The sequence below is a fragment of the Nestor notabilis genome, unplaced genomic scaffold, assembly GCF_000696875.1.
Source record: "Nestor notabilis isolate BGI_N333 unplaced genomic scaffold, ASM69687v1 scaffold13511, whole genome shotgun sequence".
Classification (NCBI taxonomy): domain Eukaryota; kingdom Metazoa; phylum Chordata; class Aves; order Psittaciformes; family Psittacidae; genus Nestor; species Nestor notabilis.
Genome location: NW_009913413.1, coordinates 15,189 through 31,926, shown reverse-complemented (window position 1 = coordinate 31,926; position 16,738 = coordinate 15,189). Strand labels below are relative to the sequence as shown.

The 16,738-nt window shown below is 39.3% G+C and overlaps 1 protein-coding gene across 1 annotated transcript; it reads left to right on the top strand.

Moving 5' to 3' along the window:
* The first annotated feature begins 1,906 nt into the window (after positions 1-1,906).
* On the top strand, positions 1,907-15,270 carry HMGN3 (high mobility group nucleosomal binding domain 3). Its single transcript, XM_010023193.1, has 6 exons — positions 1,907-2,005; positions 4,405-4,455; positions 10,301-10,330; positions 10,977-11,024; positions 13,340-13,453; positions 13,968-15,270. Exons 1-6 carry the CDS (start codon positions 1,907-1,909, stop codon positions 14,004-14,006), a joined length of 381 nt encoding a protein of 126 aa, XP_010021495.1. The 3' UTR covers positions 14,007-15,270.
* Positions 15,271-16,738: the final 1,468 nt, after the last annotated feature.

The following is a 16,738-nucleotide window of genomic DNA, read 5'->3' as shown; positions in this document are numbered from 1 at the left end:
TGTTGAGTTTCAGCTGGTAATAAGATCCTTCAGAGAATGAGTGATCTATTTAATTTTATAAGCAACTTTCTGTACTGACTGTTACTTCTTACGTACTTGTATTCTCATTCTTCACTCCTTTATAATAGTACAATCCATTCAGCTAAGCACAAACAAAATATTTATCCAGAAGCCAGTCACTGCAAATTCAAATGTACCTTTGGATCTCTTGAACGGGGAGGTGCTTTCATTACTTTGTAATGGTACTCTCATTACATCCTGCTTGTATTGCAGGGGTTTGATTAGAAAAATTAAAGCTTTTAGTTTCTTTGGTGGTGCATATCTGCCAGGTCAACCCAACCTTTATAAAAAGGAAATTTGCCTGTGTATTCTATTAAATGCTTCCTTAAAACAGTTACCTAGTTTTCTGTTTTCAACTTAACAGTTCTGTAATGGTGTTGGCAGTGCAGATACTGCAGTATTGTCCTGGTGTGTGGAAACACCAGTTCTTATGTATACTTCACAGCTGGTGAAATGCAGGAACTGTGTATACGAACAAGCTTAATTTTGATATTACTTTGATTATTTTTTAATGTTCTCTGTACTGCATTAATATTCCTTTGTTTTGTTATGTCTTCTCAAATTAATTTTTCTAGGTTGTCCTTGAAAAAGGTTGTGGAAAAAGCAAATAATAAAAACAAGCTGATTGGTGATAGGCACAGGGAATCCGGCATGCAACCTTCCAGGTTAATCTTGTGGTATAAAAGTTATGCAGCTCTGACAGATCTTACAAAGCTTAGCTACAGCTTAATTTACAATCTTATTGCTAACATGTAGTGCTGATTGAGTTATGACACAATGTGTGGTCATCTGAACCTAAAACTTGCTGTTAGTTTAAATGTGAAAAGCGTATTGAGAGTTAGCCAGTCAGCTGTTTTCCTTCTGTGTACCTCTGTGACTGGAGAAGAAAAAATAAATCACCATAATCTGTGTCCTTATTTGCTTTTTTTGTCTGTGTTGTCTCTTGTAGGTATCTATGCAGTATAAAGCACAGTAGGCCTATAGGGACTACTTTATGAGTATAGTACAGGCATATGATGGAGTACAGCTGAAGAATTACTGAGGTTGGAGAACTGCCCTTGTCAAGCAATTCAGTGCTTGTACTAGTCTGATTTTGCTGCACAAAACTTGCAGTTTATATAGTCCCGCTCCTGACAAGTTTACAGTGTGAGGCACAGTATCCAGGGTGTGTTGTGATGTGAGTGGGGTGTCACGTGAAATACAGTGAGCCATAGCATTACACCAAGGAAAACTTGGCAAGGGGGCGGGTTACTTAGTATGTTTGGTTGCTTTGAAACCAGAGATCCTTCAGTAGTTTGTCACCAGGACAAAAGATGGGGGAAGGATTCCCGTGGAAGAGTTAGGGACAAGGACTTTAAGGTTTTGGTGGTATCTACATAAAAGTCCTGTGACTTCCAGATACTAGTGCCGTCACTGCTTGTGGCATGCCAAGTTCTTTGGGAACTGTGCTTGGCACAAATCCATTCGTGTACAAATATCTCTGGTCCCTAGAGAGAGGAGAAAGTACTGCAGAAACTAGCATGAAGATTCGTATCAGCTGGGATTCACTGGGATGTCTAAGCAGGATTGCAGATGAGAAAATAAGTTTCTCTTCCTCTTTTAACAAATATGCTCTAGCCATATCTGACACAGATTTTTTTTGGTGTGTCTATTGGCTTAAAGAGTCCCAGGCTGCTTGCAACTGCCCCATGCCACTGTCATACTGGCTCAATTGTTTGTGCAGCTGTGCAGTAAAATGGTTCTGCTGGAGCAGGAAAGACTATATATTTATAATTTGTATTTATATTTATAAATTTGTTTAAGCAGCAGGCTATTTTTCAGTGGGATCAATTACTTTATTCGTGACATGGCCTCCCACACAGCTCTGCCAGCATACTGGCCCTGGGAGGATGAGCACAGCCTCCAAAAGCCGGGACTTGTAGTGATTGCAGAGAAGAGGAAGCAGGTCTGAAATGGAAAAGAGAGCATGTCAGAACCCCTTGCTGCTTATTCACACCTCTGAGATTATTACTCTGCATGTCCCTCCACAGAGAAAGTTATGTAGCCTTCAGAATTGCTCTTGGATTTTCTAACTTGGGAGGGAATGCTGGGCTAATTAGCTAACTCAATTGAAGTATGTTGTGTAACGTATCATAGTAGTATACAGTGGTTGTGGTTGCACTGAGAGTATTTTAATATCATTTTCCCCCCGTGGTTAGCGTCATGAACAGTTTTTAAAATCTGTTGTCAAGCAATTACCTTGGCATCTCAAATCAGGCTGCCCTGTCCATCATGTCGGAGACTTGGTTTTTATTAGTTCTAAAGAGAATGGGGTAAATTACTGCGTGTCAACTGTGCGGTATTGCAGGGTGGAAGTTTGCTCCTGGGCAATTACTGCAGGGCTATTGGCATGTGGCAGTGCCATCTTGTGATGATTTAGCCCTGTTTCAAAGCTCCTGAAAGGGAAGCAGGTTAAAAGAGCCTGATTGTGGAGTGTCAGCTTCATTTAGTTTCTGGTGGGTTTTTAGCCTGGCTTCCAAAGGAAATGAATCATGCCATCTTCCTGTCCCTACCCCTGAAAATCTTGAGGCTCTCGGCCACTGTGAAGGAAAGATTGTAACATTGGAGAAACCTTCCTGATAAATAGGTGCTCAGGTCAGAAAAGTTGCTAATTGAGCTCCCTCCCAGGGAAAGGGTGCAATGCAAGTTTCTTAGACTTAAGAAAATTCAGGTAAGAGAAACAGGTGTTATAAATTCATGGGCTACATAAAAGCTATATCCAGAGCCTGTACTGTATCGTGAGCTGAAAAGGGAAGTTGTAGGAAACAAGACTTCTTTACTGACAGTGATCATGGAACTACTTGGTCTTGTTTTTCATACGGCTTTTGATGCTCGCAGCATCACACTGTCGAGCTGTAGCGACTCTTCAGTAACCAAACTGAAAGGCTTTTAGGAATGTAAACCTGAAACGATCCTGTAGGTGGCTGGTGAGGCTGCAGTAGTATAGGGAACAGCCGGGCTCCATTTTGGATGCCTGACTGTTGCTATTCTGAGTTGCGCAGTGCTGCTTAACTGCCTGCTGTTTTCTAGCTACTTCGATGATTTTTAAACCAGCTGCTGTCGTGGCATGCTTCCTTTCTGTCAGGAGAGTGCACAGTAACAAAGCCATGTTCTATTCACTGGTGGGGGGTGTCTTTCTCCAAGTATGTTAGAGCCCAGTGCCAGGAGAAGGCAGTGGTCAACTGCTGCGAACTAGCCGGGGTTTTTTTCTGCTCCAGTCCATAACTGTATAACAGACATTCCCTATCAAGATCTGTGGGGGAGGTTTGGGTTAGGGTTGCAATGGAAAGGCAGGAGGAAAGAGAGCTAGCCTGCTCCTTTGCTGATTGAAAAACAAAACAGCAAGCAAATTGCCTTCTCTGCTGCCTGCTAAATGCCTTTTTGAAACACATGCCGTTACTGTAGTTCTCCTCTAACCGCTGCTGCTTGCTGTTTTTCCATGAATCGTTTGCTCCTAGGTGAAAACCCAGTCATTCGCAAAACGTGAAGTAATACATCTTGAGATGCGTAAAAACAGACAGACACAAACAAAAAACCCCAACCAAACAGAAAACCCCAACAAACAAACCTAAAGAACAACACCCCACTAACCTGATTTTACACACACATACCCATGGTTTAACTAACATTTCGCTAGTACCTCTGAAAACACCAGCATTGGAATAGTAGGGTTGATACTTTGTTCTTCTGAAGAAACATGTTTGTCCCTAGCTTTGGCTGTCAGTGTCCTGGTGTTTTACTAATTTTTTGCTGTTCTGATGGAGGAGATGAGATGAGGGAAAGATACCATTAAAGCTTTTGGCTGAGTGAACCTGAGGTGCAAATTGAGTAAATGAGGTAAAAAAATCACTCATTTCAGTAATGCTGTGCTTTTTTGGTTCACATCTCATTACCAGTTAAGTTCATGTTTGGGAAGAAACGTGTTAAATTTCTCAGAGATTTAAAAAGCCCTGTAGAACAAACCTCAGATTTCCAGTTCATACTGTTGTGCTGCCAACTGCTGATGAGATGGAGTTCCCACTGGAACCTGCGGATGCTTTAGTTAATTGGCAAGAGGGACCACTGAAGGATGCTCTGTGATACGATATGTATGTACCTGGTGATCATCAGTCCTTGTGTTCTTGCTTGGAAAATCTAGAATGGCTTTGGTACAATGTTTCTTGTAAATACTAATGTAAATTTGCCAGGCTTCTTCAAGTTGCTGAAATGTATGGGAAGAAGAATCTTCACCATAATCTTTGTTTTGCTGGTGCATAGATACTTTTAAGTCTGTAATAAAACCACTGACTTACTATTTTTTTTCAGTCTCCAGAGGGTGCTGAAGGCAAGGATGCAGCAAAAGTAACTAAACAAGAGGCAAGTATTCTTTATTTTATTGTTTTATTTCATTTATTTTAAATGCATTTTCACATGTAATTGTTTAAGTGGAGATCTGCAGTCTTGCCCTAGTGAGGTGTTTTCAGTGGGAATAATGACAGTAAACCACATTTGTAGCTTGTCTGGCATAAATGGCTTTTGGTGTACTGAGGATTCATACAGGTTATTAATGCATAAAATAAAATAAAGAAACACTTAGGGCTTTGATAGACAAACTGCTGGATCCTTTGGCAGCAATGTAAGGTGTTACTGCCTGGAACTGTTGCTCTGTCTCTGGCAGGTTGGCAGAAGAGGGTTAATGCGCACACCTCAGCCAGTCTGCTTCAAAACTATTCTTAGCTTAAGTGACTGATGGAAGGGTGTCTTGAATTAAGATACCAGGCTCTAAACTGGAGCAGCTGGCACATTTGTGTGTTTTCTTTGTCTGAATTTGTTTTAAGGGCACAGTAACTTCTGTCACAGAAGGCAAGGAGACAGCTGGTGATGCCTTGACCTCTACAGTAAAGTTTAGTAGTTTGCCACAGCCCTTAATGTGAATTTAAAAAACAGGTAGAGAATTATGAGGATTCATTTTCTTAGCTTGTTATCTTTTGTGGCAGATGAAGTTAAATCAGGACCTTGGAAAGAATAGGTGACTATTCAAATGAATTAACAATTAATTAGTCTTCTTCTAAACCTTTGAGCATATTTGAACAGGAAAAAGTAGCCTAGTGAAGTTTTACACTTTCTGAATTGAGAAGTTGGTTGTCGCTCAGTCTGGCAGAGAAAGATGGTACAGTGGAAATGTCAAAATATTTCAAACAATAGTAAAGTTTTCAATAAGCTCCAGGAAAAAACAGGTAGAGTAAAAAAGAGGTCTGACAGCAATAGATTCTGATACCTCAGTATCTTCCTCTGGAATCTTCTAGAAGACAAATTGGTTTCTTTTTCATAAAGTATTAAAAGGCTCACTAAATCATAGTAAAAATATAATATCCTTTATTCTGAATGAATGCTTCTCTCTGCTCAACTTTAAATGTTGTTTCTTCAAGAGCCAGGAAAGTAAAAGTTCCTTCTCCTAAAAATTTGAGATCTGACTGCTAGCGTAAGGAAGGAAGAGCAAGAATCTTACAGAAATACACAGGCTCTCTGGAGAGGGCCTGCTGATTCTGAAATACCAGAGCTCTTAGAGTAGTCTTCAGTCAAGGTGAGATGCCACCAGGGGAGGGGGGTGAACCCCACAGCAAATTAAGATAGTCTCAGTAGATACACCTATAGCTCTTAGTGTGTGAATGAGGAAAATGGTTGTAGGATTAGATTAGATTAGATTAGAAACTGTGGGAGCTCTTGGAGTAGGTAGAATTTAAGCAGAAAGGGTGGCTTCAGTCTGAACAAAACCAGACCTGCGTGGATGGCACTGAAGAGATTTCTGAATTATTTTAAACTAAGTATCTGAGGGGAGACCAGCATGTTCTTGAGAGTGCCTAGGGTGAAGTCAGAGCTCCCTACTGTCACAGAGAGCAGAGGCAAGCAGAGCAGCCATAGAAGTTTGCATCTGAAAAGGTAAAGAGCAGCCTGGAGAAATACAGCCATGTTAAAGTCGCATCTATGAAAACAGGCAGTCAAGCCAAAATACAAAAACTGCAGATCTAAATCTGGGCAGTTCGGAATGTCTGGCTTTAAATGAGGACATTGATAAAATGGGTAACTCAGAAATTTGTGGGGACACTGTGACATCAAGGCAAAAATTACACAGGGTTGAGAGCTAAGTTGCATTAGTGGTAGAATGGCTTTCTATTATGTCTTTAATATTTCTCTAGATTAACTGTATTAATAACTACAGCAGAATGCTTTATGGATTGCCAAGCCATGTATAAATGGGAAGTATACAGTGTAGAAATTGTGCCAGATGTCATCTGATGTAAAGGGAGATCAGAGAGGCTCCAAGGACATTGTTAATGGACATTCTGGTTCCCTTTCAGACATTTGGTAAAAGGCATAGGATGGCATTACAAAGACAGAATAGTTAACTGTACATGCTTGCTTTCTGGAGGAACAAATCAAAGGACCAGTAAAAAGATAATCAGCTCTATGTGGTCCTATGTAGTACATAGAAGCTAGTTAAAAAGACAGTTGTCTGAGAACTGTTCTGTAATTGTGACCACAATAGATTCAGGTTCATCATTCTCGCAGGAGTGTAAGTGCAGATAAACTCTGCCGTGGATTAAAAAAAATAATAAAAATAGAGTCTATTAAAAGAAGCTAAAAAGTTTAATGGTTTCAGGTGGCAGAGAGGCTTTGTGGTATGCCATGCTAGAGGCTTGCAGAAATGCATATAGTTTCAAAAGTCCCCACTACCCTTTCCCCACTCCCCCAGAAAAAAAAAAAAAACCTCAACAACTGAACAGAAAACCCCAGAATGACTTAACAGCAAAATAAGGGAAATATACTGGTTTTGAAAGGTGTTTTTGTGTTCACAGTAAGTAATGAGGAAAGGAGCAAACCCTACAGCATGGTGAATGTGAAGCTGTAAAACAGTAAACTCCTGCTATGAAGAATTCTTAGGGAGGTTCTCACAGTGGAGCTGTTTCTCATGGGTGTGGAGTCTGGAGAACGTTCTTTAATGGAGTGTGAGCGAGAACTAGACAGTATTCCCCAGCAACTGCTAAACTGCTTGCATTGGCCTCAGTACCAGAGTAAATGAAGGTGATGAAGTGCTCCCAGAACTTTACATAAGGGATTCTGGAAAATAAAGCCTGGAGTCTAACTTGCAAAAGTAGAGGGTGGTTTGGGGTTTGTTTTGGGGATTTTTGTGGGTTTGTTGTTTGTTTTTTTTGGCAGGGGGGATTGGTTTTGTTTTTTTTTAAAGTGTCTGTGGACAAATGTGCAGTGGGGGACTTGACAGAGATTTTGCAGAGAAGTCATGCTTCAGGCAGTTGAGTTCTTTGAAGAAGTCAGCAGGTCTGAGGATGACAGCATAGTTTACTTGCATGAAAGAACACTTTTTGATAAGGCTCCCCAAACAGGTTCTTAAAGAAGCTAAACTACCATGGATTAAATTGAAGATCTTCCCAGGAATTGGTAACAAATACACATATGAGAAAAGAGTAGAGAAGAAGTAGTTAATTTTCATAATGGAGGAGACTTATCAGTGGAGTATTGGAAGGATTTGTGTTTGGGCTGGTGCTGCTGAATATATGCATTAGTGATGTAGGAGAAGAGGGACTAGAGCAAACTACAGAGTTTCCTGAAGTTTCCAATTAATTATCAGGGTAGTCAGAAGTGAGAGACTGAGAAGGCTGTTACATCACTGATAACTAGGTGGTAAAATATCAATAGAAATTGAATATGGAGAAATGCAAATTAATATACAGAGGAGTGACGGTCACCAAATTGGCTGTTCATCAGGGGAGAGATTGTGAAATCAGTGAACAGTTACTAGAAAACATTGGTTCTTCTAAACAAAAGGTAACTAGAATATAGGGAAAAATACTAGAGGATGGAGTGTGAAACATATGTGTATCACAGGATTAATTTTTTGTGCTCCCAGATGTGGGACTAGTAAATGTTCTCCTGACTCTTCTTTATAAGGGCTGTGATAGAATTAAAAGGATACTAAGTATAGTGGGACAGAAGATGCAGAGCAGGTTGGGGGAGGGAAAGGGGGAGGACCCAAACCAAACAAAAGCAAACAAAAACCACCAAAACCCCAAACTGAAACAGACAAACAAACCCCCCAAACAAAAAAGCTCAAAGAAAACAAAGCACCCAGATTTTCTAGGATTCTTGACTGTCTTAACTTTTCATATAACAGAGGCATGGTAAATCATCAGTAACACAGAGAAAGGCAGTTAGGGAATTACTACTCACGAAACCTGAAAACAAGAGGAACCTCATAAGAAGTGAGAAGTTTAAAGGAAAGACAACAGAAGGGGAAGGTTTTCCTTTTTCTTTTCCGCACAGTGCATAATCCTGTTAATGGAACTCACTGCCACAGGATGTTCTGGAAACTGAAAGTATAAATGGGTTCACTAGGTTATTAGACAAATTTATAGAGAAAATGGCCCTCAGGGACTATTAAACACATGGTGTGGATATAATACCCAGGTTGGGAAGTTCACAGCTTTAGATTGCCAGAAGCTGGCGCAGTAGGAAAGTGCACAGCGTTGTTCTGTGTCTGCTCCATTCCATAGATGTTTGCTAGTTGGGCCAGTGTCAAACTGACCATTGGGTGGGCTGCTAGTTTCTGGGTTAGTACAATTGCTTGGAGGGAGACAAAAGCACATTAAAATGAGACCTTTGCTGACCTGACTGTACTTCCCTCCTTAGATAACACAAAATACTTCCGCACTCTGAAGGAGAATTAAAAATCATTTAGCCGTTGTGCATTTTTAAAGAACTGGGGGTTTGTGCTGCCTTTCTTATGGCAATACAAGCCACCTATGAAACCAGTCATGGAACAGGAACAGTTTGGGAATGTGGGAGAGAATTAAAATTTATCTAAACCAATATATTATCCTGTAAAACAAAGAGATGTTAACAAAATATTCTTGTGCCCAAATGCACTGCAACCAGTTAAGAAAACAGATTTGTAAAAGAAAATACCTTGAGCTGTGAGTTCTTCTTACCTGACCAAGTGAAATGTTTTATTTAACCTGCTGTAAAATAATGCCAGGCCTCAGCATTATTTTACAGCATAAATACTTGATAGCTGAAAATATCTTCAGATGTTTTTTGACAAGACTTCTATTTTACTGAATGCAGATCGGAACTATTCACCACTGCTTTCTACTAAGAATACTTAAATGGCTCCAATGAATACAAATTACTGCATTCTTCAGATATTAGCAGCAGCTTTTTCCTGTTGCAAGATGTGTGGAGCCATGTTTTTTTCAGCTCAACTTAAATGCTTAATATGTAATTAAGAATATATTTTTGATTCACCTTTAAAGCTGTGTTACATTGGATATTTGTCCTGGTTGAGTTGTCCCTTTATTTTGGCAGGTTTTTTGATGCAGACCAAACCAACTGTTTGATAACCATGCTCTGTAACTGGATCATGGGTTCATTTGTGTTAATGAATACAGAGATACTGTGAACAATCTAATGAGCTTCCAACTATTTCTAAGATTTAACTTCAGTAATAAATTTATGACAAAGAACAGATTATTAAAATTTAATAAGGAGGTGTGTTGAACTGGTAAAGAAAGGTGGAGGAAATCAGAATATCTGACTTTTTTCTTTCCTTTTGAGAATTGTTTAAATAGAAGAAATAATTTCTCCATCTCGTCCTGCATCTGTCTTTGTGCACCTGGACTCTCCAATTGAGTGTGTGCGGTACTGAGGAAGTGGAAGGACTTAGCTTCATGTTTTGAAATTTTAGCACTCTGATATCCTCTAGGGAAGGATGTTAGCTTTATTCTGTTGGTAATCAGATGGCATTTTTGCCCACTATTACAAGTAGCATCTGCTAGATTATAGAAACATCATTCTAAGTATTTATGAGAAAGGTTCAGTGTCGTGTGTGCAGGTAGTCAAGCTTGCTGTATTTGTCAACCTTTCATGGAGCAGCAAGGGACTTGGAAAATGGGGGAGGTATTAAACCATATGGAGACTTAGATGTTATAATTCCTGAACAGCTTTTACTGCTGATTTTCACCTCACTTTCTTCCCTTAGAATTTTGTTCAAGGTGAGTAAAAAGTGAATTGTGTTTGTCAATAGAGATGTATTTTGGTAGGGGCATATTTAATGCTGTCACCATGAAATGACTGGTATTATGTTGCTTTGGATACTGTTTGCTGTAAGCCTATAAAAATGTTTTCTCCCTTTTTTCTTTTCCTGTAGCCCACAAGACGATCAGCAAGATTGTCAGCTGTAAGTATGTATAACACCTTCTGGTATATACTTTTCTAGGCACATATGGTTTCTCAGACCAAACAGGTTTGTTATATTTTGCTTGATTCACTTTTTATACTTGTCGAGGGATATTAAAGACCTCTAGAGCTGAAGTTATCTGTGCTTTCTTGGTTTCAGGTTTTCAGGTTTCAGTTTCTTCTGACAAAAGATGTATTTCCCCACCTCACCGCAAGACTGTTACGTGCAGTATTGACCTTGTATTGTTTTGCAGGCTGATGTTAGTTGTGGAAAAGAAACTGCTTCTCTGGGAAGGAGAAGGTGCAGTCCTTCAAGGACCATTTGATGCCACTAGTAGTATTTGGGTTTAGTTCCTCTTCTCTGTTAGAACATACCTGATCTTATTTTTTTAATAGTAACTGCTTATCTCCATGTTTACTCTCAGAATGACCCCAAATGGCTTTGCTAGATGAGTGAGCTAATGAGAACTGGTGTGCACAGCGATGAGGTGCATTTGTGCATTAAGGTTTTTCAGTCTTTTTCTAGATGCATACTAATGAGCAGGAAGTCAGGGAAGGTGTGTGGTGGGGGAAGCTGGGGTGTGGAGGTGGTTAACTGGCTTCTGATAATATGTCTAACACGTCGTGCAACTAAAAATGTTTTATAGAAACCTGCTCCGCCAAAACCTGAACCCAAACCAAGGAAAACCACAAAGGTAAATACTTTTCCTTTTAGATGCCATCATTGTAGCCAGTAGTAAACAAGTCTGCTCCTTCTTTGCATTGCAAATGGTTTAGTCCACAGCGTTTTGGTGAGACATTGGCTCCCCTGCTCTCCCAGCAGCTCCCTGCTCCCCCCACTCCCCAGAAGAAAAAACAAATTAGATCATTCTTTTCTTTCTGTTTCACCCCTTCCTGGCCTCATTGCTGGCCCAAACAAAATGTCTTGCCTGTTTGATATGCAGACCATGCTAGTTTGTAGTGAATTCCGTAGTTTTAGAATAACTTTTACCTTTCCTGCACCTTTCCTGGAATGTACAGGTTTGGTTGAGTAAGCTCTACCTGGGACCTAGCAATTTCTACAGTAGGATTTGGGATTACTCAGTGCCATCCTGTTTCCTTGTCTTGAGGGGCAGTACTTCATTTCACAGTGAGAAACTCTTATCTGTTCTTGAAGCCTGGCCGTTGCTGAGAATGCACAATTACAATTAAAGGTGAAATTAAATGGATTTAAATTCAATGGTTTGTTTTTTCTAGGCCAGTTACAGTCAAATTAAAATCTTATTAGTCTGAAATACCTTTTCAGGATTTCTGCATACAAATCATGTACTTCAGAAACTGTAGATTTATTTGTGCCCAAGGGGAATGTTAAATAAGAGCAATTGCTTTGTCAAAAAGAAAAAAAAGGTGGAAACTGAATCTAACACTCCTCACGCTTACATTTTTCAAATCCTTTTATTGGTATTTCGGTTGGGCAAATACCAGGATACAAAGTCCGTGTGTGAAAGTAGAACTCTGTGACTTCAAGCACTTTATGATTTATGAAATGAAATTACCCATAAGGTCTTGCTGAGTCCATCTTGCTCCCTCTTAAAAAGAGTATTAACAAATAAGGGAATATGGGTGCTTCTGTAGCTTCATGTATGCATTGTGAAATGAGCTTGGTGTTAAGGAGTCAGCCTAAATTGCATTTGAAGCTCTGTTCAGGTGACTCAAATCCTTTATGACATTTTTCTTAGTAGCTTTTTCATACAGTAATCTGTTGGGGTTTTTTTTTCCAAACTCTAACTGAATTTAAGGAGTAAATTTTGAGGAGTGTATTCGTCTCTGCCTCCTAAACAGAAAACAGCCAGTGTGTACTTTGAACCTGCTCATAAACAATTGGACCTGGTATTGTTTTGAGATAATTTTTAGTGTTAAAAGTTTGCAAATTACGGGTTTCCTAAGTTAAGTCCTTAGGTTGTTGTTTTGTAGGTGAAGAGTTAGGACTCTAACCACCAATAAACTTCCCAGTTAAGCATCATAGCTACTCTCTAACTTTGAAGCTGAAGGGTGAAAGGAGTCATTCAGGCTGCTCTGGGACTAGGATTACCGGCACTCCCTCCTCACTGCCCCACTCCTGTATGGGGATCACTGGGGAGAGGTGGTTAATGAAAGGCGGCTGACCTTAATATCCCTGTTCACAGCTACTGTTGCCATTTGGCATGGAGAATTTGGAGCAAATGATCACAGGGAAGATCTCTACAGTGTTTATCAGAGCTACTTTAAATACTAATGTAAAATACTCAAATAAAATTTCTATCCTGTGGCACTTAAAATTCTTAACATATGTCTCTACTAGCTTTAGATCACAAATATAAATATGTACATAGAGCAAGGATTAAAAAAAAAAAAAAGCAGACTTAAACATATGAGTTCTTTTAAGAGCAGATCTCCAAATGAAACTGTAGCTGTTAAAATAGCCTCTTTTGATGAATTCTCCGCTTTGTGTTGCTGCAGATGGAATTGTATCAGTGTTTGCCTCCCTGGTGTGTTGGTTGGTTCTTTCACTGACATGGAATGAACATCACAGATGTTACCAAGCTAACAAAAGAACAGCCAACAAAATGCTTAATTTTTTAAAATCTAATTTAATATTTCATGCTAATCGAAAACGCAGTGCTGCTACACCAAGTGTGTTGTTTGTGCTTGGCTGAATAAGTTATCAATATACTGTAATTGGATTTGTTCATACAGATATATTGTATGTACTTCCCTATAATACAGCTCAGCTCTACCAAAAGAGTCTGAGGAGGTTTTGTACCCCAATAAAGAAGCAGACACCAGCATGTTCTAGAAGTTTTGAGAGTCTCTATATAACTTCTGTGGATATACATTTTCCAGGTAGTCTTTAGCTTGTTTTCTGTATCAGTCAAGCACATGCAGCTTGCCAAGAGTTGCTATTTAGTTCATATGAAGGTTTTTTTCCCAAAGATGTAGGGTGCTGGCTACTCATACAATGTCTGTGCCCATGTTTTTAATCTCCTGGCAGAAGGAACCTGGAACAAAGGCCAACAAAGGTGCTAAAGGGAAGAAGGATGAAAAGCAAGAAGCTGCAAAGGAAGGTACTACACCATCTGAAAATGGTGAAAATAAAGCTGAAGAGGTACTTTGCACACATACCTCCTGCTGATTGAATCAGTGTTTTTTAATGATTCAGCCTTTCAGACATTGATAGCATGTTCATAATGTTTCTTTTTATTGCCCATAATGTTATTGCAGATTCGCATCTCTCGCTCAACTGTTAGTGTTTGAACATCCAGAGGTGCCCTACCCAGCACACTGTCAGTAAAAGGGCAGATTGAAACAGTGAAAGTTGAGGGTACGGTAGAGCATTCAGCATGTGTGCAGTGCATAGAAACAGATAGTAGTGTGGTGCTTTTCAGTATGAACAATGGAAGCTGACAGGTAAGGCTTGTATTGCTTTTGAAAAGGTGGGACCAATAATTCGAGAAAAGTGTGTGAATGTACCTGTTCTGGTTGTGTAAATGTGAGGTGGACATAGGTATGGAACTGAGATGTTGCAAGTAAGAAGTGGAAGGACCAAGGGTAGTTTGGGTATTTAGGCGTGCGATGGGCAATTCACTATAGTAATTCGGTTCTTTCTTTCTTCTCCACAGGCTCAGAAAACTGAATCTGTAGGTGACAAGAATGAATGAAATATCATGAAAATTTTGGGTTGATTTTATGTACCTCTTGGACAACTTTTAAAAGATATTTTTATCAAGTATTTTGTAAATGCTAATTTTTTTAGGACTATGATAGTTGACATATTAAACTGTATATGAACATTTCCTTCTCATAACAGTGCTTTTAGAAATACCCATTGTTGCCAAGTAATATAAATATCAACTTAATATTGCAAGGTATGTGTAAAATTGGATCAGCATTCCATACACTTGCTTTAAGAAATTAAGTCTTGTGCATATGGTGATGTTTTTACTGTGCGTATTTGAATTTTTCATGCAGTTTTTCTAGAGCAATAATCAGTGGTGCTTTTGTACTTAGGGTTTATGTGATTTTAATGAAACATGGATAGATGTGGCCACCTGCTGACTATCTTGGGTTCTTTTAATGGATTAAAATAAAAGGTCTCCTTGCCTGCAAAACTACAGCCTCCTAATGTTTTCTCTACATCTGAGGAATGCCTTACTCTTATTTTCAGCTGTTACAAGGAAGACTAAATGATTTAGCAGCAGTTGTTTTGCATGCAGTCTGTTTGCTTTTATGCTGATGTCTGATACGAGAAATACCCACACAGGAGTAGCAGGCTGGGATTGTCAGTGGCCCGCAACTTAAGGGACTTACAGATACATTCTTCATAGATACATTCTTCAGATACACTGTCACAGGGTGAGTAGAATTGCCATACTCTATCAGGATATTGTGTGTGCAGTGAGCCATCAATACAGAATTAATTGCTTGATTGATAGAGACGTACAGTAACTTAAAAGTAGCTTTGTTTCTCCCCCACTCTCTCTTCATTAACTTGCATTGTATTCTGTGGAAACCTTTCTATCTGCAGCCTCAAATTTAATATAAATAGCAATTGCTGTTCTGCTTCAGCTGAGGACAGTTGTTAATACATTGAAATCGCTGTTAAACAGCGCTATATATTTGGTACCTAGTAGAAACGGAGCAATGAAAGTTATTTTTGAGGTGATTGTGGTTCTATGGTAGATTAGCTAATGATTTTTCAGCGTCCATGTTTCAACTCTGCAGCTCATTCCAAGCGTCTGTTACAATTTTTCTCCTTCTCTCTTCTCTAGGGGCCCTGGTATTTCTATTGTTACTTGTGGGATGGGAGGGGTGAGAGAAAAGATGTTCCTCAGTAGCATTGATTTGTATTGCTCAAGTGTTGGCCGTCATGTCTGAGGATACTTTTTGCTTGTTAAAGTCAATAAATAAATGACTGTTGCCTGACCTAGTGTTCTATTTATTCTTTGGGAAAAAAATCTCCAGTTGCCTTTTTTAATTAAAACAGAAGAGAAGCCAAGCCTCTCTATACCTAAAAATTGAGGATTCTTTACTAAAACTCTATATGCTAACTAGAATAGTAGTTAAGACCTGCATTGAGTTGAGCACTTTGGCTCTTGTGATAGGCTTGCTACAGCCGAATAAGGGGAAGCTGTTCTCTGCATCATGAATTAATTAATTTGGAAGAAAATTTAAACTACTTCTCTATATTTGGTGATGTAAGGCAGAGAGAGGGCTGTAACAAAACTTGTAGCCTAATGGAGGAAAGTAGCCTATGTAGTAAAGTCCATGTTGCTGCTCAGTGATACATATTTGGTAGTCCTGTGCAGTACTTCTCATTTGCTTTCTGATAGCCCCTGTTGAAACCAGTTAATTTAGACGCTGTGTCCACAGGAAGTTGAAATGTCTGAACTGTTTCACAGAATCATCAAAGCACTATTTCTAAGCATTTATCAAATTATTGGGTTTATCATTCCTGTGAGGAGGGGTTTTGTATACTCTCATCATTTTGTGTGGATAGCTGAGAGATTAGTGGCCTAATCCCATCTAGACAGTTGGAGTCCTTGAAATGACCCTTTTAACTTAACTTAGTCGTGAGCATCACAAGGCACTGACATGTGTCTGGACAGGCTTATTTTAGAAGAGCTCCTTCTACTGAATGCCTGAAAGATGGACAGAAGTGGAGTCCTTAAACTAATCACACAATATCCTAGCCTAGTCATTTTGGCATAAAATTCTGCTGTCGGTTTGACCAGATTAGGAGATTCAAAGTTCTATCAGAAGCATTTAACAACAGAAAAAACACTTGGGTGAAGTTTAATGAAAGGAACTATCCTGCTGATGCATGTAATGTTTCTGTTTTTCAGAAGTGCTTTGTAAATGTGATGCTTTCCTGTCTTTTTCCTCTATGTGCAAGTTTTCAGAGAAGCTTTTAAGTGCACTGTGTTAAAGTTCTACACCTTTTTTAAAATGAGAATGGTCGCACATTCAGGCATATGTAACTGGAGTCCTCGTGGGCAGCAGGTGATCCTGCAGAGCACCTTCAGGAAGTATGTAAGTATTTTAGTTGTGAAGTGGCACTTGGAAGTGCCAGGTGCTGTATCTCAGCCATGAAGAAACTTGCATCATCAGTAATGCTTAGCAACTGCCTGCTTCACACTTGAACACAAGGTTTGGAGTGATCCCTGAGAGTGGTAATGTCCATGTAACAGATGGGTAGTTTAAGGTACATTAACAAAATAAAATATTGGGAAGGATGGACTTGAATCTAAAGAAGGCAGGTATCAGAAACAAAACCTGTGAATGATTAAAAATAAGTCACTTGTGGAGTCACAGCTCCGCCTTCCCTTAGCTTTATATAATTTCTCTCAGTTGTTACTTTCTGCTGCTTCCCTATCCTTAACTGACCTTGGGC